Here is a 21,711-nt window from a genome sequence, read left to right as displayed (position 1 = left end):
ATAAGGATCTCCCATTTAAGACAGCCCTGTGGAGGAATTTTATCTCTCAGAGAGTCGTTAACCTTTGGAGTTCTCTACCCAGAGAGCAGTGGAGGCTGTCTCACTGAATATATTAGTCAGAGACTGGGACAAATTTTTAATTTTCAAAGGAATCGAGAGTTATGGGGGCAGGCAGGAAAGTGGAGTTGAGGCCATAATCAGAGCTGCCATGATGATCTACCTCATTGAGGGCGGCACGGTGGCACAGTGGTTAGCACTGCTGCCTGCAGCGCTGAGGACCCGGGTTCGATACCGGCCCCGGGTTACTGTCCTTGTGGAGCTTGCACATTCTCCCCGTGTCTGCATGGGGTTTCACCCCACAACCCAAAGATGTGCAGGGTTGGTGGATTGGCCACACTAAATTGCCCCTTAATTGGAAAAAAAATACTTGGGTACTTTCAATTTTTTATTTTTTTTAAAAGATCTTTCTCATTGAGTGGCAGAGCAGGCTTTAGAGCCCAAATGGCCTCTTGCTACTCCTATTTTGATGTTCTTCATCCACCTCCCCTCTCAACTTCTGCTCGGGTCGTTCCCAAAGCCCAGGATCTCATTTTAAATGCATTACTCAAAGTGTGCTCTTCCTAATCAGGAGCTACTGCTGCTGAAGACGCCAGTGAAATAAAGCAACAGAAGGGAGATATACTCCTTGTAAAACAATTTGCAAGCTTCCAACCCCTCCTATCAAAAGTCTAGTCTATGTTGAAGGGGTGGTAATCCACGGGGAATATGAGTTCTTCAGAAAACTGCTGGCATTGTTACATGTTCAGAGTGCTGGGAACTGTCCCATTAAATAGACACATCAGTGCGTCAGAGTACAAACTGCAAGATACTGAATACAGGATTATTCAGGAAGCAGTACTTCCAAAAGCGTTGATTCTGAGTTTCACAATATTGGATTACAAAAATAAAGTCTGTTAATTCAACGCAATTTAATAACGATTATGCATTAAGTTATTTCTCAACCCAAACCTCCTAATGGACTGGCATTCAATGGCTCATTTCACACACACGCCTTATGCACAGGATTCAAAATGTTTGTGGTTTTGAGGACATTTATATTCATATTGATTTGCTATCCTACAGTCTCCAAAACAGTTCATTCAATTATCCTGTGTGGATTGTGAAAGTACATCACCCCTTGCATTCTCTGAACGCAGCCACATGGGCATTCCCTGAACCTCTGATACATAGAAACATACATAGAAAATAGAAGCAGGAGGAGGCCATTCAGCCCTTGAGCTTGCTCCGCCATTCATTATCATGGTTGATCATCAAGTTCAATACCCTGATCCCACCTTCCCCCCCATATCCCTTGATCCCTTTAGTCCCAGGAACTACTTCTAATTCCTTCTTGAAATCACACATTTTGGCCTCAGCGACTTTCTGTGGTCGTGAATTCCACAGACTCACCGCTCTCTGGGTGAAGAAATTTCTCCTCACCTCAGTTCTAAAAGGTTTACCCCTTATTCTCAAATTCTGACCCCATTCTGGACTCCCCCCACCATCGGGAACATTCTTTCTGAATGTACTCTGTCTAAATCTGTTAGAATTTTTATAAATTTCTATGAGGTCCCCTCTCACTCTTCTAAACTCCAATGAATATAATGCTAACCGCTTTAGTCTCTCCTAATATGACAGTCCTGCCATCCCAGGAATCAGCCTGGTAAACCTTCGCTGCACTCCCTCCATAGCAAGAACATCCTTCCTCAGAGGACACCAAAATTTCACACAATATTCCAGGTGTGGCCTTAAAACATCTCTATTTCGATACTCAAATCCTCTCGCTATGAAAGCCAACATACCATTTGCCTTTTTTACTGCCTGCTGTACCAGCGCGCTCACTTTCAGCAACTGATGCACGAGGACACCAAGGTCTCGCTGAGTATCCACCTCTCAATTTCCACCCATTCAAATAATAATCTGCCTTCCTAATTTTGCTACTGAAGCGGATAACCTCACATTATCATATTTTACTGCATCTGCCATGCATGTGCCCACTCATTGAGCCTGTCCAAATCACGCTGAAGCATCTCTGCATCCTCCCCACAGCTCACCTTCCAACCCAACTTTGTATCATCTGCAAATTTGGAGGTAATGCACTTCGTTCCCTCATCCAAATCATTAATATATAATGGGAACAGTTGGGAGTCCTAGCACTGATTCCTGTGGTACCCCACTAGTCACTACTTGCCATTTGGAAAAAGACTCATTTATTCCAACTCTTTACTCCCTGTCTGCTAACCAGCTTTCTAGCCATCTCAAGACACTACCCGTAATTTCATGCGTTTTAACTTTACATAGTAATCTGCTGTGTGAGACCTTCTTGAAGGCCTTCTGAAAGTCTAAATAAATCACATCCACTGGTTCCCCCTGGTCAACTCTGCTAGTTACATCCTCAAAGAATTCCAGCAAATTTGTCAAACAGGGCTTCCCTATGACTTCCCTTTTGTAAATCCATGCTGACTTTGCCTTATTATACTGCTGCTTTCCAAATGCTGTGCTTTGGAATCCTTGATAATGGACCCCAGCAACTTCCATACTACTGACGTTAAGTCTATAGTTTTGTTTTCTCTCTACCTCCCTTTTTGAATATTGGGCTTACATAAGCTACTCTCCAATCTATAGGAACCATTCTAGAGTCCAAATAAATTTGGAAAATAACCATCAATGGATCTACTATTGGATAGTAGAAGTCCTTGGCATTGTGCAAGATCCAACACCTGGTTTTCTCTTGGGGTCCTCACTGTTAAGATTGCTGCAAATGTGAGTCTAATAGCCCCACCCCCCCTTCCTTTCTCTCACTGTATTGCATTTTCACACTATTCACAATTGAAATCTGCGCTCTTCTTCAGCACTTTAAAACTAATCACCTGGGTAGGTGTGGAGATGGGGAAAAGAGCAGTGTGGTCAGGTAGCTCCTTTCGATTCCCTTTCCACCTTCATCTCCCTGAGTGCGAAGTACCCAGCTCCCGTACAGCTGCCAGACATTGTATTCACAAACAGCACAAAAATGAGAGAGGTGGACAAACGCTATACATTTTGTTCCACTTTTGATGGCACTACTCAGGGACCATCAAACATTTAAGGCTTGAATTAAGAAAACATTTTTTTTTTAAGTGTACCCAATTATTTCTTTTACAATTAAGGGGCAATTTAGCGTGGCCAATCCACCTTTTGGGTTGTGGGGGGTGAAACCCACGTAGACACGGGGAGAATGTGCAAACTCCACACAGACAGTGACCCAGGGCCGGGATTCCAACCCGGGTCCTCAGCACCGTAGGCAGCAATGCTAACCACTGTGCCATGAGGCTACAATTTTGATCAGAAACATCAAAGGAAATCACAGATCTGAGAGCTAAGAGTTATGGAGTACTCTTGATTGTTTTTGCTTTCTGATGGCCATTTTAGTGGTGGTCTTTAGGATTCGTAGCCCAGTCAGAGCTCTCAATGCCCCACCAAAAATTATGTATCCTACTTGGATCGCCTAGGTCTAACAACAACAGCAGTGGGTGACACGGTAGCATAGTGGTTAGCACAGTTGCTTCACAGCTCCAGGGTCCCAGGTTCGATTCCCGGCTTGGGTCACTGTCTGTGTGGATTCTGCATGTTCTCCCCATGTGTGCGTGGGTTTCCTCTGGGTCCTCCGGTTTCCTCCCATAGTCCAAAGATGTGCAGGTTAGGTGGATTGGTCATTCTAAATTGCCCTTAGTGTCCAAAAAGGTTAGGTGGGGTTACTGGGTTACGGGGATAGGGTGGAGCTTAAGTAGGGTGCTCTTTCCAAGGGCCGGTGCAGACTCGATGGGCTGATTGGCCTCCTTCTGCACTGTAAATTCTATGATTCTATGATAACAGCAAGAATGCAGTGGGAAAACAGTCAAAATATGAACTGGATGCTTGCCTGCGGAAGGGAGTGATCCTTGTTGATCTTAAGTTATTTTCAGCCTTAAACCCACAGAGAACAACAAGTATGGTCAACATGGCCCCACAGCCAGAGCATGTGAAAAGTCTTATTCATAATTGGAGAAGTACTGCACTTTCAAAATGAAAAGCTATAATGTCCTCAGAGAACACATCTGAGCACCCACCCTCCCCAACAACCAGTGGCAGTAACGTGATTTCCGCTCATAGCTAGACAAGCATTTATTTTTTCAGAAAAGGTGAAGTTCAGCGAGGGAACAGAATGTAGCTGCCCATCATTCTAGAATGTTTTGTTCCAGAGTTTCTAATGCTCAGCAGAAAATGGAAACTTCTCTTTTGTGCAAACACGCTCACTGAAACATACTGAACGGCAGCAGCGAAGCTCCCGCAGTGCCAAATAAAGGAGTCCTGCTTAGATCAACAACCTATAAACCCATCATCCAACACAGTTCCCTCCGCGCCACACAACAGGTGTAAGCTGCAAGAATGCTCCTTGTTGTTCAATGGGCATTTAATTTATTTGCTGAGCTCTCAACTATTGGTTTACTCTGTTACGCGCTGAGCTTCATTCAAATTATTTAATCAGCACACAAAAAATAGAGCTGCAATTGTCGGAAGTAGACAGCACCAGAAAATGACCATTGATCAAAGTTAACCTGAAACAAGATAAAAGGGGCGATCTCAAAAAGGTGGTTTCTTACCAGCCTCACTAGATTCGGTGCTTGTTCTCTCTTCTGGGATGGTTTCATTATATTACAAAAATCCAATTGTTGGCGCTCAATAGAAGATTGGATTGGTTTATTGTCACGTGTACGGAGGTACAGTGAAAGGTTCTTTCCGGCGAAGAGTTCAAACAGATCATTTAGTACATGAAAAAAAAATAAAAGAAAAAGAAAATACATAATAGGGCAACACAAGCGATGGCTGACTTGCATCCACGAGCACGGTTTCTCTTGCAGTGCCTTGCTGGTCCACAGTAGAACATAGAACATTACAGCGCAGTACAGGCCCTTCGGCCCTCGATGTTGCGCCGACCTGTGAAACCACTCTAAAGCCCATCTACACTATTCCCTTATCGTCCATAGGTCTATCCAATGACCATTTGAATGCCCTTAGTGTTGGCGAGTCCACTACTGTTGCAGGCAGGGCATTCTACGCCCTTACTATTCTCGGAGTAAAGAACCTACCTCTGACATCTGTCCTATATCTATCTCCCCTCAACTTTTTTATTCTCCTTCTTTTTCACATTTTCTCCCACATTTACACCCATCAACAATAAACAATAATCAGCAAGATATGTCAATCCCCATAATAACAACGGTTCCATCTGCCCACCAACACGCATGTTTACATAAACAAATGACAAAAAGGAATCAGGGATTAACCGTAGTCACCCTTAATCTACACAGCTCCCCACCCCCCCCACCCAACGCCATCCAGCCTCTGAAAGAGTACCGTACATGATACCCCAGAGTTGTACCCCGCCCCCCCCCCCCCCAAAGTCTCCAGCTCCTCCCATCCACTGCCACTTGTAAAACTCCTCCTCCCAACGTCGGTTCCTTCCCCCCGAACTTTCCACCCCGGCTAGACCACTCGGACCCTGTTCTGCCAGGCTTCGATGGCCGCAGCCCCACCCCCACCCTGTTCTGCCAGGCTTCGATGGCCGCAGCCCCACCCCCACCCTGTTCTGCCAGGCTTCGATGGCCTCAGCCCCACAGTAACTGGACTCCAGTTTGAACATTTCCCATCAACCACCACCCTTTGTCTTCTTCCAGCTAGCCAATTTCTGATCCCAACTGCTAAATCACCCTGAATCCCATGCTTCCGTATTTTCTGCAGTAGCCTACCATGGGGAACCTTATCAAACGCTTTACTGAAATCCATATCCACCTGTTTGGTCACCTGCTCAAAGAGCTCAATAAGGTTTGTGAGGCACGACCTACCCTTCACAAAATCGTGTTGACTATCTCTAATCAAATTATTCCTTTCCAGATGATTATACATCCTGTCTCTTATAAACCTTTCCAAGATTTTGCCCACAACAGAAGTAAGGCTCACTGGTCGATAGTTACCGGGGTTGTCTCTACTCCCCTTCTTGAACAAGGGGACAACATTTGCTATCCTCCAGTCTTCTGGCACTACTCCTGAAGACAAAGATGACTCAAAGATCAATGACAAAGGCTCAGCAATCTCCTCCCTAGCTTCCCAGAGAATCCTGGGATAAATCCCATCCAGCCCAGGGGACTTATCTATTTTCACACTTTCCAGAATTGCTAACACCTCCTCCTTATGAACCTCAAGCCCTTCTAGTCTAGTAGCCTGAATCTCAGTATTCGCCTCAACAACATTGTCTTTTTCCTGTGTGAATACTGACAAAAAATATTCATTTAGCACCTCTCCTATCTCCTCGGACTCCACGCACAACATCCCACTACTGTCCTTGACTGGCCATACTCTTACCGTAGTCATTCTTTTATTCCTGACATATCTATAGAAAGCTTCAGGGTTATCCTTGATCCTACCTGCCAAAGACTTCTCATGTCCCCTCCTGGCTCTTCTTAGCTCTCTCTTTAGGTCCTTCCTAGCTAACTTGTAACTAACAGAGCAGAGACTAGACACCAGCAGGCCCATTTCCATACCGTTGCTGGTGACTGTTCTCAGATTCCGTATGCAAACTCCATCTCTGTGATCAGAGAGAGGTCTTTCACACTGCCAGTGCACCAAAATTATCTCCCTATCTACACCAGATTGTCTGCAGTGGTTCAAGTATAATAATAATCTTTATTATTGTCACAAGTAGGCTTATATTAACACTGCAATGAAGTTACTGTGAAAGTCCCCGAGTCGCCACATTCCGGCACCATGTTCGGGTTACACAGAGGGAGAATTCAGAATGCCCAAATTACCTAACAGCACGTCTTTCGGGACTTGTGGGAGGAAACTGCAGCACCCGGAGGAAGCCCACACAGACACGGGGAGAACGTGCAGACTCTGCATAGACAGCGGCCCAAGCCGGGAATCGAAGGTGGTTCAAGAAGACAATTAGGGAAGTGCAGTAAATGCTGGCCTCGCTAATGATGCTCACATCTCGAGGATGAATTTTAAAAAGCGGGGAAACCAAACGATATGCACCACTGACATTTGGGGAACAGCAGTGGCATCCACTACAAAATGCTACACGTTGCTTCCCTCCCCCAGCAGAAAATTTTGATTTGCCTTTCCATGGGGCAGTTGTTGATCCCCCAAAAAATGGGAAATAGTTTTGTTTTAAAAAGCAACACTCCTCTCCACAATGTACACCCCTTATGATGTGTAAAACTGAACCACAAAATACTAGCTGCCCAGAATTCTGAAAATAAAAAAACATCGTTGCAACACTAATTTCCTGGCCACATGACCCTGAACACTCTGTAAACTGACCACACTGCAGCCTGGGATTCCCAGTAAATGACAGATACACCATCCAAGGCCTAGTCACAGGAAACCAGCTTACACGCAGACTGGCAGGAGAATGCAAGGAGAATGTTAACTCTCCTTTCGTTGCAAAGAATATACAGTTGCTAACTGGTTTGCCGCATAGCAGTCATAGGACGCTGGGATGAGGGATCCTCTGGGGTAAAGCTTCAGTCCCTTCAAAAAATATCTGCTCCCCATCAATTGCCAAAAATAAAAGCAAACTTTCAGTGAAGTTTGGAAGTGGTGAGGAAAAGGACAAAAGGTAAACAGAAATTAATTGTTGCAAGCAGTAGAACTAACTGCTTTACTTTTTGCTCCATCATAGCTAGATGTAAATTTCTCTCTTTCCCTTTCCGACAAGTTCTATTCCAAAACCCTGGAACCATTTTGTGCAGATGATGCAGTGCGATTCTCCATTCTTCCAAGTTCCCCAGCCAACTGCTTTACTTGGTACTCAGTACCCTGTAATCTACCACGAGGTGTATTTTCACAGGAGATGCACAATGAGTGCAGTCAGTAGTCACATTGATTTTGAAGTCATGCAACAGATTTTCCTTACATTAGTCCTTGGAGGGTATGAAGATTAAGGTTTGTGAAAGGTTGTTCCAATTCTTAATTGTTCTTGGAAAAAAAGTTAGCAAGTAAGCATGTTGCAGTATCAACAGCTGGGGTTGTTGGCTGTAAACTCCTTGTGCTGCCTAGAAATATTTAATTTTAAGTGTAGGACAGTGGTCACCACAGAGGCATGCCATTCACCCACCCAGCACAAATTCCCGTCCCTTTTCTGTCGATTACCTTACTGGATTACCATTCACCATTTGATCTTCTGAGCTGGATTGTGTTCTTAGCTGATAAAAGTGCACAGGTAAGCAAACAGCAGCCAAGGTCCAGAACCCTGGCTCATTCTTTACTCTTTGTCCTTCCCCACTCCCTTCCTAAAAGAACCTTTGCCAGAAAAGTACATTTTTAACAACTGACGAGCAGCAGATATTTTTGTTGAACAGAACCTGGACTTTCTATTGCTTCACGTGGAGGAATTTCACCCTGCATATCTTCAAACACCTCCTACACCCCAGGAGGTACATGGCATGATGAAGAACTCTAAATGCTACTCCAGCCAGGATCTATTAGCTTAACACAAACCTTGAACCAAGGTTGAACCTTCTGGTCTGTGTGGTTTAGAGTGGCATTTAATAGGAACACGAGGACAGGAGTAGGCCATTCAGCCCCTCGAGCCTGTCTTGACATTCAATGAGATCATGGCTGATCTGTGGCCAAGGAGTGGATTTATTTATTGTCACCTGTACCGAGGTACAGTGAAAAGTATTGTTCTGCGTACAGTTCAGACAAATCATTCCATACATGAAAAGAAATATAAACGGCAAAGATAAAATACAGTGTAAATAATCCCGTAAGACGTGCTTATTAGATGAATTGGACATTCTGAATTCTCTCTCAGTGTACCCGAACAGGCGCCGAAGTGTGGCGACTAATATAACATAATCGCTTATTGTCACAAGTAGGCTTCAATGAAGTTACTGTGAAAAGCCCCTAGTCACCACATTCCGGCACCTGTTCGGGGAGGCCGGTACAGGAATTGAACCCGCGCTGCTGGCATTGTTCTGCATTACAAGCCAGCTGTTTAGCCCACTGTGCTAAACCAGCCCCACTAGGGAATTTTCACAGTAACTTCATTGCAGTGTTAATGTAAGCCTACTTGTGACACTAATAAAGATTATTATTAATGTACATAGACCGAGGCATCGGGCGAAGCATACGGGAGTGTAGTATTAAGAGGGTCGTTTAGGAGTCTGGTAACAGTGGGGAAGAAGCTGTTTTAGAATCCGTTAGTGCATGTCCTCAGAATTTTGTATCTCCTGCCTGATGGAAGAAGTTGGAAGAGTGAATAAGCCGGGTGGAAGGGGTCTTTGATTATGCTGCCCACTTTCCCAAGGCAGTGGGAGGTGTAGACAGAGGGAGGTGTAGACAGAGTCAATGGATGGGAGGCGGGTTCGTGTGATGGACTGGGTGGTGTTCACGACTCTCTGTAGTTTCTTACGGTCTTGGGACGAGCAGTTGCAATACCAGGCTGTAATGCAGCCAGCTAGGATGCTTTCTTTTTCTGTAAAAATTGGTGAGAGTCAATGTGGACATGCCGAATTTCCTTAGTTTCGTGAGGAGGTATAGGCGCTGTTGTGCTTTTTTGGTCGTAGCATACATGGGTGGACCAGGACAGATTCCTGGTGATGTGTACACCTAGGAATTTGAAGCTGTCAGCCATCTCCACCTCGGCCCCGTTGATGCAGGCAGGGGTTGTACGACACTTCGCTTCTAGAAGTCAATGACCAGCTCTTAATTTTGTTGACATTGAGGGAGACATTGTTGTCGTTACACCACTCCACTAGGTTTTCTATCTCCTTGCTGTATTCTTTTTTTTTTTTAAATACATTTTAAAAATTTAGAGTACCCAATTCAATTTTTCCAATTTAAGGAGCAATTTAGCGTGTTCAATTCACTTACACTGCACATCTTTGGGTTGTGGGGGCGAAGCTTCAATCAGATCACCCCTTATCCTTACAAATTCTCGCAAAAACAGGTCTCATTTGTGTAATCTCTCCTCGTAACGTAACCCTTGGGAGTCCACAAATCATTTTTGTAAACCCAAGTTGCATTCCCTCCCAGTGCAATTAATCCTTCCTATGGTGTGGTGTCCAGAACTGCTCACAGTCCTCCAAGTGGGATCTTACCAGGGTTTTGTACAGCTGCAGCAAAACTTCTGTGACTTTATACTCCAATCCAATCTCAAGTTCATCAGGGAAAACATGCTTAAAATATCCATGAAGACCAAGGTAGACCGAAAGCAACACCAAAGGTAGAAAGCAGACAAGTAGCCATACACTATAGCCTTTGTGACAATGGGGTGACTGACAACGCCATCAACCTCCAACAGTAACTATCAAAGAACACCAAAAGGTGGAAGAGAGGAAGAGGGAACCAGAAGTCACTGAAAACATCAAAACTGAAACTGATCAAATATTTGGGGCAAGCGAATTAAGGGATATGGAACAAAGAAAGATAAGGAGTCAAGATTCAGATCAGCCATGATCTAACTGAAAGGTGGAATTCATTTGAGGGGTTAAATGGAGTCATCGTAGGTTGTTTTGGTGGGGAGGCTTTGGGGAAGGAGAACAGGTATTAGAATAAGATTTCTTCCTTGGTCCCACCAGTGTGCCTGGCCCCAAGGGAGCGGATGTGCTGCAACGAGACCTCCAACAACTCTACTCGAAACTGTCTGGGAGGAGTATGACACCAGCCCCAATTACTCAGGGGACGATTTCTCTGAGCTGAGCAGGAAGCACCTGGCTCTACTCAAAATCACCCACAAAAACAAGATAGAGATCTGTTCAGGACCACACACACACACCGATCTATGACTTGGCAATATACTGTAACGTCCCAGGACTCCAGCGTACCACAAACCCCTCCACCCTCCCCACCCCCACCCCAAAAGAACAGAGTTTTCATCGACTCACTGCATATTCCATTGAGTAACAGCGACAGTATCAGTAGGACTTCAACACATGCTTCCCGCACACGAAAGTCACTTTGGTTGATTAAAAAAACAAACCGGTTGTTACAGACACCTACATATACAACAGCTGCAGATATTTCATCTGTAAATGAGCAATCTTTGTCAAGTTCTAACCGTGTTGTCTGGCTACTGCTGCTTCAAACCAAACCCATCAGGTTAGCATAATGAACCTTTACCTTCTCTAGCAAAAACTTGAATGTGAAAATGTTTTAAATGCAATTTCTACACGTCTTTGTACCCAGTAAAGCGTGTCCTCTACTTTACTTGAAAATATTTCACTTTTCTTTGCTTGACCTGACTTTTCTGGGTTCCCCATCTCTTAAATGATCAACAGTTTTTCATAGTAACTTCATTGTAGTGTATAATGTAAGCCTACTAATCAAGATTTGCATTTATATAGGGGCAGCACGGTAGCATTGTGGATAGCACAATTGCTTCACAGCTCCAGGGTCCCAGGTTCGATTTCCCGCTGGGTCACTGTCTGTGCGGAGTCTGCACATCCTCCCCGTGTCTGTGTGGGTTTCCTCCGGGTGCTCCGGTTTCCTCCCACAGTCCAAAGATGTGCAGGTTAGGTGGATTGGCCATGATAAATTGCCCTTAGTGTCCAAAATTGCCCTTAGTGTTGGGTGGGGTTACTGGGTTAGGGGGATAGGTTGGAGGTGTTGACCTTGGTTATGGGTGCTCTTTCCAAGAGCCGGTGCAGACTCGATGGGCCGAATGGCCTCCTTCTGCACTGTAAATTCTATGATAATCTATGATATAGTGTCTTTCATGACCTCAGGACACACAAAAGCACTTTACACATAATGAAGTGCTTTTATGAAGGTTGTCGCTGTAATAACATAGAAAGCATGGCAGCCGAGTGGCACACAACAAACTTCCACAAAGTGATAATCCAGATAATCTGCTTTTGTGATGTTGACGGAAGGATTAAATATTGGCCAGGACATCAGGAAGAACTCCTCCGAAATAGCGCCATGGGCTCTTTCACCTTAGAAAGCAGGCAGTGCCGCAGTGTAATGGTCCATCTGAAAGATGACACCTCTTGACAGTGCAGCACTCTCTCTGTACGGCACTGGAAGGTCAGCCCAGATTTGTGCGCTCAAATCTCTGGAGTGGAGTTTAAACCCACAACCATATGACTCAAACACTGCTACGCACTGAGCACAGCTGACAATATGTTCAGTTCTAGGCAATGTCTGTGGCTAATGTCACCAGTTTTATATTACACAAGACATGCAGTAATTTTGCCTCTAATGTCAATAAGGTAATTTTGTTCATTTCACTTCCAGCCTTATGACCAGTTTCTGCTTCTTGGAGTGGACAGGGCAGTGAAGGGGTTACTCTGTACACTGCCACATGTGCAGTTGCCCTTGCCCGCATGGTCAGACTGTCACATCGCATTGTGATGCTATCTGACTGGAGAGAAGAGAATCAAAGCCATCCTGTTTCCTCCTGGCATCCAACCAAATGGCACTTCCAGCAAATGGGAGATGGGATAGGAATTCTGGCCAAGATAGGTTTTAAATAGAAAGGGAGACAGTGCCATCTCAAAGTTCTGCTCTGGCAGCCAAGGAGAAGTAGAAAATTACAGAGCTTGACCTCCCTCAGCAGGGAAAAACAGTCTTTTTTTTGTACAAAAGACCCCAAACAGGGTTTTACATGATTTTCTTTTCTCTCTGAAGAAGTTTTTAAAACAGCAAGTGTGTACCAAATGTCATCATTTACCTGCTGACCAGAGCGTGGGGTAGAAGTTGCTTTAGGGGATAAAATTATGTATTTTGAATGGTCTCAGCATTATTGACAGGAATAATGATAGTTTTTGAGTTCTGAACACAAACAGCTACAACCTTTGGAAAGGACAACATTAGTCAAGTCTGCAGACATTTTAAATCAAATGTATTGCATACTTTACTGAAAAGGTTTTGTTCAAAAGATTCAACTAAAATTGTACATCTTCCTGCGCCTACATTATAAAAAGCCACATCCTAAACAGATGGACAATAAAGAGCTGCTCTCCCATAATACAAGATTTATTTAGGACATAAATGTGGTCAGGGAGAACCAACATCTGTCTGCAGTGGTACTTTAAAAAAAACCTAGATTTATTCATTTCCCTGGTTAGGCCAAAAAATCCCTTATCTCTGTAACAGTCTCTTATACAAACTTTGTTCCAAATGTTCCCATCAACAATCCGCACCTCTTCCCTACATAAGACACCCAATATCCACCTCACCGACACAACTGAATAACCTCAGAAACATCACGAGCAGCCAAATTCCACTTAAATTTGCACTTTTAAAAAATTGAGCAAACTTCACCACGGTCGGGGGAAAACAGCGGATTACGTAGGAGCCATTGTATTTTAAAACACACATGGATTACAATGATGAAAACCAACAAACGCAAGTTACACCTTAATTTTTATTAACTATTGTAACTTGGCCACCAGTGATTGCCCCTACAATTCTCAAACTGCATCACTAAAAGAAACACATTGGCACGTGGCGAGGCCGATAAATCTCGCGAGAGGCCTCAATCTCTTTCAGTCGTGTATCTTCAATTGAACGCAATGCAAAAATCCTCCTCCCCGTGTCTGTGTGGGTCTCACCCCCACCACCCAAGGATGTGTAGGGTTGGTGAATTGGCCACGCTAAATTGGAAAAAAAAATTGAATACTCTAAATGTTTTAAATTTTTTTTTAAATGAAAACAACCCTCAAATCAATTATTAAAAGGCACGGCAGAAGGGCAGCATGGTGGCACAGTGGTTTGCACTGCAGTCCCACGACGCTGAGGCCCCAGGTTCGATCCCGGGTCTGGGTCACTGTCCGTGTGGAGTTTGCACATTCTCCCAGTGCTTGCATGGGTTTCGCCCCCACAGCACAAAGATGTGCAGGGTAGGTGGATTGGACGCGCTAAATTGCCCCTTAAATGAATTGGGTACTCTAATTTTTTTTCTCCAAAAAAGCACGGCTGAAACTGCCCCCAAATGACTTAAATCAGTGGAGACAATACTGCAATGTGCACTTATGGCCCAGATCAACCCCCAAGCAAAAATTCAGACCAACTTATTACAATTTCAGAACTATTTGCTTTTATATCGCGGCTTTACTGGAAAGAAGTGTTCCAAGGGATTTCACAGGGCACAATTTGAAAGGAGTCAGATAAGATTCGTAACCGGAAGATTGGTCAAAGTTGCAGCTCTTCATGAGCATCTTAAAAGGAGAGAGACTTAAAAGGAGAGGGAGGTTTTGGATGGGGGTGAATTCTGAGTGAAGGGGTTGAGGCAACTGAAGGCACTGCTGCCAATGACGATCAATTAAAAAGTAATTAAAAATACATAGCCAGCCTTGCAGATAAACTAGAGCACAATATATATCGTAGCTGGCAAAGGAGCAGCATGGCTCCAACTCTGTACCATGCCCTACCAGCTGCTTCAACTGCAGGTCAATTAAATCCATTACTGCACTGTCGATTCAAGGTCTTTCCTGTCCTTCGGCCACTCCGTAGATGGGAAGCAGCAACCCAGTTTGCCTCTGCCTCCATACACAGGAAATGTCTCACCTCCATTCACAGGCCCCAGACTGAAGCTGACATTCCCCGTGTAATTGGACACAAACAGGAACACTTGCGTTTGATTATTTTTTAGGCAGCGAGGATGAAAACATGCAGGCAGCTGTCCTATTCTGGGAGCCGTGAAGCCGCTTGCCAGTCACTTCAGGCAGCCAGTCAATGGGTATTAGGCATTCTGGGCAGCCAGTCAATGGACATTGAACTAGCTTGGCCAATGTTGCTATTTTACACATCAGCACCGATTTGCTGACCCTACGAGGAATGAAAGTAATATACTAGCAGAGCAGCCCAATAGCCAAATCCTGACTAACTGAATAAACAACACAGGCTTCTTGATGCGACCATCGATTCACTCGAAGACACGTGGAGAAGTAAACCGTGGTTTTAATCAGCTTAGAACTGAGCCTGCCTGTGACCGGTACAACACTGAAGGCGGCCCCGCAGGTCAGCAGCTCTTATACTTCCTGTAAAGGGGGTGGAGCCATGGGCGGAGCCCGTACATGTCCCAACATATCCCCTGTGGGTGAAGCCACACAATGGCCCATAGGTAGAGCCCACAGGGTTAATAACAGAACACAGTGCACTGGTGAATTATCAGTAATTATACATTCACCACATTTCTCACTTGGGTTCAGGGTTATGCAAAATCAGACAGATCTGATGATTAATCAGGCACAAAGCTTAGGCGCTTTTGTTCAGGTTTAACTCTGCCGTAAGGGTGGTATGGTGGCGCAGTGGTTAGCACAGCTGCCTACGGCGCTGAGGACCCGGGTTCAATCCCGGCCCCAGGTCACTGTCTGTGTGCCGCTTGTACATTCTCCCAGTGTTTGCGTGGGTTTCGCCCCCAAACCCAAAGGTGTGCAGGTTAGGTGGATTGGCTACGCTAAATTGTCCCTTAATTGGGAAAAAAAAAAATTGGGAATAAAAAAAGTTTAACTCTGCCGTCGAAAAATATCCCAAAGCACATCACAGATGCATCATCAGACAAATGTCCACATCTAGAAAATGGAAGAGATATTAAGAGATATGATTACATATCTTGTTAAAGCGATAGCTGCAAGCTACATTTATTTCACAAAATGAAATGACTAATTCCACACAAAACCACAACACTAATATACTGGTTTCTTAGACATCTTTCCATAAGTCTGTCCAAAATGCCCCCAGCAAGGTTACGGGGTTGGTACACAGCCTTGTGACAGTCAGTTCGCGAGGTCAGAGTAGTCCTGGCTCTGGTCTCTGGTCACTGCCACTCCCCCCCCCCCCTCCCTCCCCGCATGACTACAGTTGAAAGCAGCAATTGGCGGGTGTTAAAATTCCACTAGCTTGAGCCCACATCTTAAACACCCAATAGGGCTTCCCAAAAAAACACAATGCATTTACGCTTCACAAGAAATTCCCTAAGCTCAGGATAAAATTACTCACGACTGGGCAGGAAATTAACAGTTTTAAAATGAAAACAGAATGGCTAGCGACTTTCACTGAAACTGCACAAAACAACTTCGAGAGCAGGCTGGACTAATCGCGTACACCCTTTTCTGACAAAGCATTGTAAAGTGAGGTTCGGTGAAATCATTTCCAATGTGACACTGGGGGTCAGGTACTCTTCCACAAGGAATAAACTAACTGTTCTGCGAGTGGCACCAGCGGCACAGGATTTCAAAGTCATCGAGTTTCTTTCATGCCAGCAGAGTGATGAGCAGAGTTTTTTCTCCGCCACTGAGAGTCACAAGCTTTCTATTAATTAGAGACATCACCAGTTCTCTACCAGGCTTTGCTTCAGTGGATCCACCAATTACCAGCAGTGTTATATCCCCAGTGTGAACATGCAAGCTGGAGGCAAATATATAAATCATAGAATTTACAGTGCAGAAGACATTATATCCTCACCACCCCACAGTTCACATAGTGCGGGGCGGGGGTCCAGAAGATTGTGGGCGTTTCCACCCTCTTGTTCCAAAACAAACATTTAGCTGGCAACATCCGTATGGGTGAACACTGGCAGGCTATTCAACCGCGGGTCCCAGCACAGCCAAGCTCGATCCTAATCCTGTTTTCATCATCACTGACAGACATCTGCACTTTCAGCAGGGATTGTAAGGCAGGGAGATCCGGCTGAATGCTTTACTGCCCACACCTGGTCTCTGGGGTCATATTCTCTTCCACCTGCCACCACTTATCACTCATGCTGGAGCCTTAGAGACGAGAGGACAGACTGATGTTTATGGTTGTTGTCGGCTGTCCCTTGATTCGAGGATGACGTCTACTCAGGGTCTCGGGTTTCTGCCCTGGATTTACATGTGACTGAACAAACCAATTTTCGACTCGCAGATCTCTGGATACATGGAGTGGGATGTCCCCTAAGGCAGTGGGATCCAGAGAGTCGGATTTGCTTATTTTTCCTTCCTTCACTGCCGCCTCGTCATTAAGGCATTGGGACTCAGCATAATGTAGCTTGATGGACAAGTTCTCACCATTCTGAACAATTGGTTGCAAGCTCATTAATGTCAAGCCACTGGGATTTAAGGGGAGCTTCAGTGAGTCTTTGAAGCGTTTTTTTTTTGTCTTCCCTGGAACGTTGACCATTTGAGTTGAAAAACAGGACCTGGCGGGGGCGATGCTTTCCGGCCATCTGGACACATTGTTAATTTTGCAGAAGTTTTGTCTGAATGCTGGTGGAGCTGGCTTCGAGAGGGGCACAAGAATTTGTTCAAAGGTCTTCCCATTGAATCCAGAGGATGCGGCGAAGGCACTGCTGATAGAGTTTCTCTAGTGCTCTTATATGTAACTGATGCACAGTTCAGATTTGTGTTTGTCACGTGTACCGAGGTACAGTGAAAAGTACTGTTCTGCGTACAATCCAGATCACTGAAGTGCAGGAGTGTGGTGACAACAATCCCTCTGCATGCTAGGACTTTTGTTGACATCGGGAGGTCTTTATTGTCACTTGCTGCTGTAGTTTTTAGAAGGCTGACCTCTTCAATTCTGCCTACAAGAGACGTGGCCTGTCCTTGAATGTTGCCAAAGCAAATCATACTTCAGGCATGGTCAGCCAAATCTTTCAACTCCCATATAATAAAATGAAATGAAAATCGCTTACTGTCACAAGTAGGCTTCAAATGAAGTTACTGTGAAGTTACAAATGAAGCCCCTACTCGCCACATTCCAGCGCCTGTTCGGGTAATGAGCCGGTACGGGAATTGAACCCGCGCTGCTGGCTTTGTTCTGCATTACAAACCAGCTATCTAGCCCTATATGCTGAAGGAGAGATTCTGGAATGCATTGAGCATTTTCCATACCTTGGAAGCCACCCCTTTCAAAGACCACCGTTGACAAGGGGCAACACCATATTCATACAGCGCCTTCGATAACAACAACATAAATCAAAACTCCCAAGACACTTTGTAATAATAGGTGCTTCAATGGAGGGAGTAGAAAGTAAAATTACACACCAAGCCACATTAAGGTTGTAAAAAATTCTTTCATGGGATGAGGGCATCGTTGGCTGGGCCATCATTTGTTACCCATCCCCAATTGCCCTTGAACTGAGTGACTTGCCAGGAAGTTGCAGAGTAAAGTGAGGAGTCAACCACATTGCTGTGGATGCGGAGTCACATGAAGGCCAGACCAGGTAAAGATAGCAGATTTCCTCCCCTAAAGGATATTAGTGAACCAGATGGGTTTTTACAACAACAGTTTCATGGTCGCCATTACTGAGACTGGCTTTATATTCCAGATTTTTTATTTGAATTGAAATTCCACCAGCTGCCATGGTGGGATTTGAGCCTGTGTCCCCAGAACAATTTCCTGAGTCTCTGGACTATTAGCCCAGTGACATTACCACTTACCACTCTGTCATCTCCTCCTATTAGTATTACAACACCAGGTTAAAGTCCAGCAGGTTTATTTGGAATCACTAGCATTTGGAGCAGAGCTCCTTAATCAGGTGAGTGACTCACCTGAAGCAGCAGCTACACTCTGAAAGCTAGCGATTCCAAATAAACCTGTTGGACTTTAACCTGGTGTTAGAAGACTTCTTACTGTGCTCACCCCAGACCAACGCCGGCATCTCCACATCATTGTTAGTATTAGGCAAATGGCCAAAAGCAGCGTCAAAAGGGTCGGGTTTTTTTAAAAATAAAAGAGTAGAGAACCAGAGAGGTGTAGGAAGAGAATTCCAGAGCTTAGCATCTGAAGGCGCGGCCACCAACAGTGGCGGAGGATGCTAAATTAGATGAGCACAGATACTCAGAAGGTTTTAAATTGGAGATTATAGAGATAGGGAAGATGGGAGGCCACACGGGGCTTTGAAAGCAAGGATGAACATTTTTAAATCAAGGCGTTACTTGACTGAACCAATGTAGGTTGACGAAAGGCACTCAAGTCATCAATGTCACCTCAATGCAAATTCACCTCACTGTAGCTATGAATATTTAAACCAAAGGTTAGCTACCACATGCTGTGTTACCAGTTCCCCCTAACTCCACCTATTTTGTGTGATTCTAAATCACAAACAACCTTCCAACTGATTTTCACGGATTTATCTCAGAACACGGTCCCAGTCAATCGTAAGTGGCACATAGTTCCAGGACTGTGCAGCACATTGTAATTAGTAGCAACTTGAACATCCGCTGCATATGCAAATCTGTTTCAGCCAGGAAGAGGAAGAGTGGTTTGTTACAACCCTCTGACCAATATCCAACTGCTGGGAAGTCACAGCTGATAGCCCGGTCCCTATTTTAACGCTTCCTTTAATCTCGTATCATTTAGCATGAATTGCCTCACTGCTTTCAGTGTTGGACTTGAAAGGCCACTGAAATTCAATAGATTTAGCAACCCCAGCAAAAGAACTTTAGCAGCAGAAGATACAAGCGCCTTGTGGCACTGTGGATCAGCCACCTTGCTGTTTAAAAGTCTCTTCCAAGATGCCTTAGAGAGCAAAACTGAGGGCCTCAGCCTATCCATTTTTTTTTAAATATTTTTTTTTCCCAATTAAGGGGCAATTTATTGTGGCCAATCCACCTACCCTGCAAATCTTTGGGTTGTGGGAGTGAGACCCACGCAGACACGGGGAGAATGTGCAAACTCCACACTGACAGTGACCCAGGGCCGGATTGGAACCCGGGTCCTCAGCGGCGTGAGACAGCAGTGCTAACCACTCTGCAGCCTCAGCCTTTCCAAAGTGGTTTCCTTCCCACGAACTGATCAAGATGGCAAATCACATTTGCCTAGTTATTCGCCAAATTATTATTATTTTGCAACACCCCCTCCCCTCCCCCTTGTGGATCGGCAGAGGTAGGGGCCAGTACTGTGCAGCTCGATCCTGGCCTCTACCCAGTAGATCACTTCACCCACTTTTCACTTCAACGGTCCCCAATGTTGCAGGCAGCCTGCCAGCTGTGAGCAACGTTTTCAGGAAAGACCAGACAGTGGAGCTGGAACTTTTCCCGGCATATGCGGTTTGGTATCACATTGTGCCACACGCTTACATGCTAAGTAGTACTGGCGGGTGGGGTGGGGGGGGGGGGTGGTGGGGGGGGGTGGGGGGGAGAGAGAAAGGAATTTATTTTTAAACACGTAAACCAAATATTTAACAGTAAGCGCACAGTGCCTAGTTTGAATGAGATGGCATCACTGAGGTACCATCATTTAAACAAAAAACTTCCGCCACTACACATTCGAGTCTTGGAAGCAGATTTCGTGCCCATTTCATAGGAGAGCAAAATGGATTCTGTGCAAAATGCCTTTTCAGCTACACAAATGGCAGTTCACCCCCACCACCAAACCTCCACAGCCTACAAGCTCCACTCATCCTCTGCTCGGAAACGGTCAGTTTGACACAAAGAAATGGCAATTCCCCAAATGTGCCATCCTGCTCCCTCGCAGCGAGGGACCCCCAGCTCCTCAACCCTGGAGGAATCTCTGCAAACGAAGACCCATTTGCCATTAGGCTGTGACTTAAAGCCATCCAGACCGGTGAGGAACTGCTCACTTGGCACCGCCTCAGAACAAAAGGATGGGTGGGGGGGGTAGTGCCAGGTTAAATGTGATGTGAAGATGTGGACTGGGGTGAGTCAGGGTAAATGGCAGCTTTCACATGGAAGGAGCACAGAGCAACCATGACAGATGGAGGTTAAAAACTTCAACCCCCCCCCCACCCCACACACACAATGATTAGCCTCCAGATTCTTGTGCAGATTTTCTTTTCCCTTCCAAACTTAACAGTTGAATGGATTTCCCATCCCATCCCAAAACTCACATTCAGGGAGAGAGGGGGGGGGGGGGGATTTAAAATAAATCTGTCCTTCACAAAGCAAAAAAAGAACAAATGTAAAAGAAAAGTTTGAAGGGTGGGTGTGAAATAATTGTCTTTAAGAAGGGTGAGTGGTCTATGGGGGGGGGGGAGATATCCCCCCGGGTGCAGACGGTTTTAATGACATTTTACTGTCCCCCTCAGAAAAAGGCAGCAAGGCAAAGGGGGGTGGGGGGGGTCCGAGGCTTGCCCCAGGGTCTGGAATGTAAGGGAGAGGGGGCACAAACCGAGTCTGGTGCCCGGTTAGGCCGCGGCTGCCGTGGCAACGGTGGCCCAACCCCCGGGGGGGGGGGCAGAAAAGCAGCCGAAATATTCACCCAGAGAGAATTTTTTTTTTTTAAATTACCTCATAAAATATTCGGGACGACTTTTTTTTTTTTTAAAACCTTCATCACACCCCACCCAAACAAAACAAACCGCCCGCTTTCTGACCTGCTCCTCCTCGGCCGTCAGCTCCGCCGCCATCCTCACTCCCTCTGGCCGGCCCGGGCTCTGCTGCGCTGACTTGCAGCCGCCTGCTGCCCCCGGGGCTCTCGGCGAACTCTCCTCCCTCTCTCCTCTTTCAGCTGAAACAATGACTGGAGCTCCGCTGGCAGGCTCATCCTCCCCACCGCCGGCCCCCCGCAGCCCGGTTGGTGGCCGTGGCGTAGCGGTGAGGGCGCTGGGCTGGCAAGCGGGAGACTCGGGTTCGAATCCCCGCCCCGCCGGCCGCGGTCGGGCTAGCGGGTTCATTATGATGATAATCTTTATTAGTGTCACAAGTCGGCTTACATTAACACTGCAATGAAGTTACTGTGGAAATCCCCTCGTCGCCACAT

General features: G+C 45.5%; 1 protein-coding gene across 3 annotated transcripts in view; it reads right to left on the bottom strand.

Moving 5' to 3' along the window:
* ptpn9a (protein tyrosine phosphatase non-receptor type 9a) overlaps positions 1-21,461 on the bottom strand; it is a 278,081-nt gene extending 256,620 nt beyond the window's left edge. The window contains exons 1-2 of one of the 3 annotated variants that reach the window (XM_072493040.1): positions 21,326-21,435; positions 4,659-4,790 (exon numbers count right to left, since the gene is read on the bottom strand). In XM_072493040.1, coding sequence (XP_072349141.1) covers positions 4,659-4,790; positions 21,326-21,358 — 165 coding nt within the window. In that variant the 5' untranslated portion in view covers positions 21,359-21,435. Of the gene's footprint in view, positions 1-4,658; positions 4,791-21,325 lie in introns of all 3 variants that reach the window. The other 2 variants (XM_072493042.1, XM_072493041.1) reach the window with 2 other exon arrangements.
* Positions 21,462-21,711: the final 250 nt, after the last annotated feature.

This window comes from Scyliorhinus torazame, chromosome 30 (assembly GCF_047496885.1).
Source record: "Scyliorhinus torazame isolate Kashiwa2021f chromosome 30, sScyTor2.1, whole genome shotgun sequence".
Lineage (NCBI taxonomy): Eukaryota > Metazoa > Chordata > Chondrichthyes > Carcharhiniformes > Scyliorhinidae > Scyliorhinus > Scyliorhinus torazame.
The sequence above is the reverse complement of the archived record's forward strand: the minus strand, read 5'-3'. Positions and strand labels throughout refer to the sequence as shown.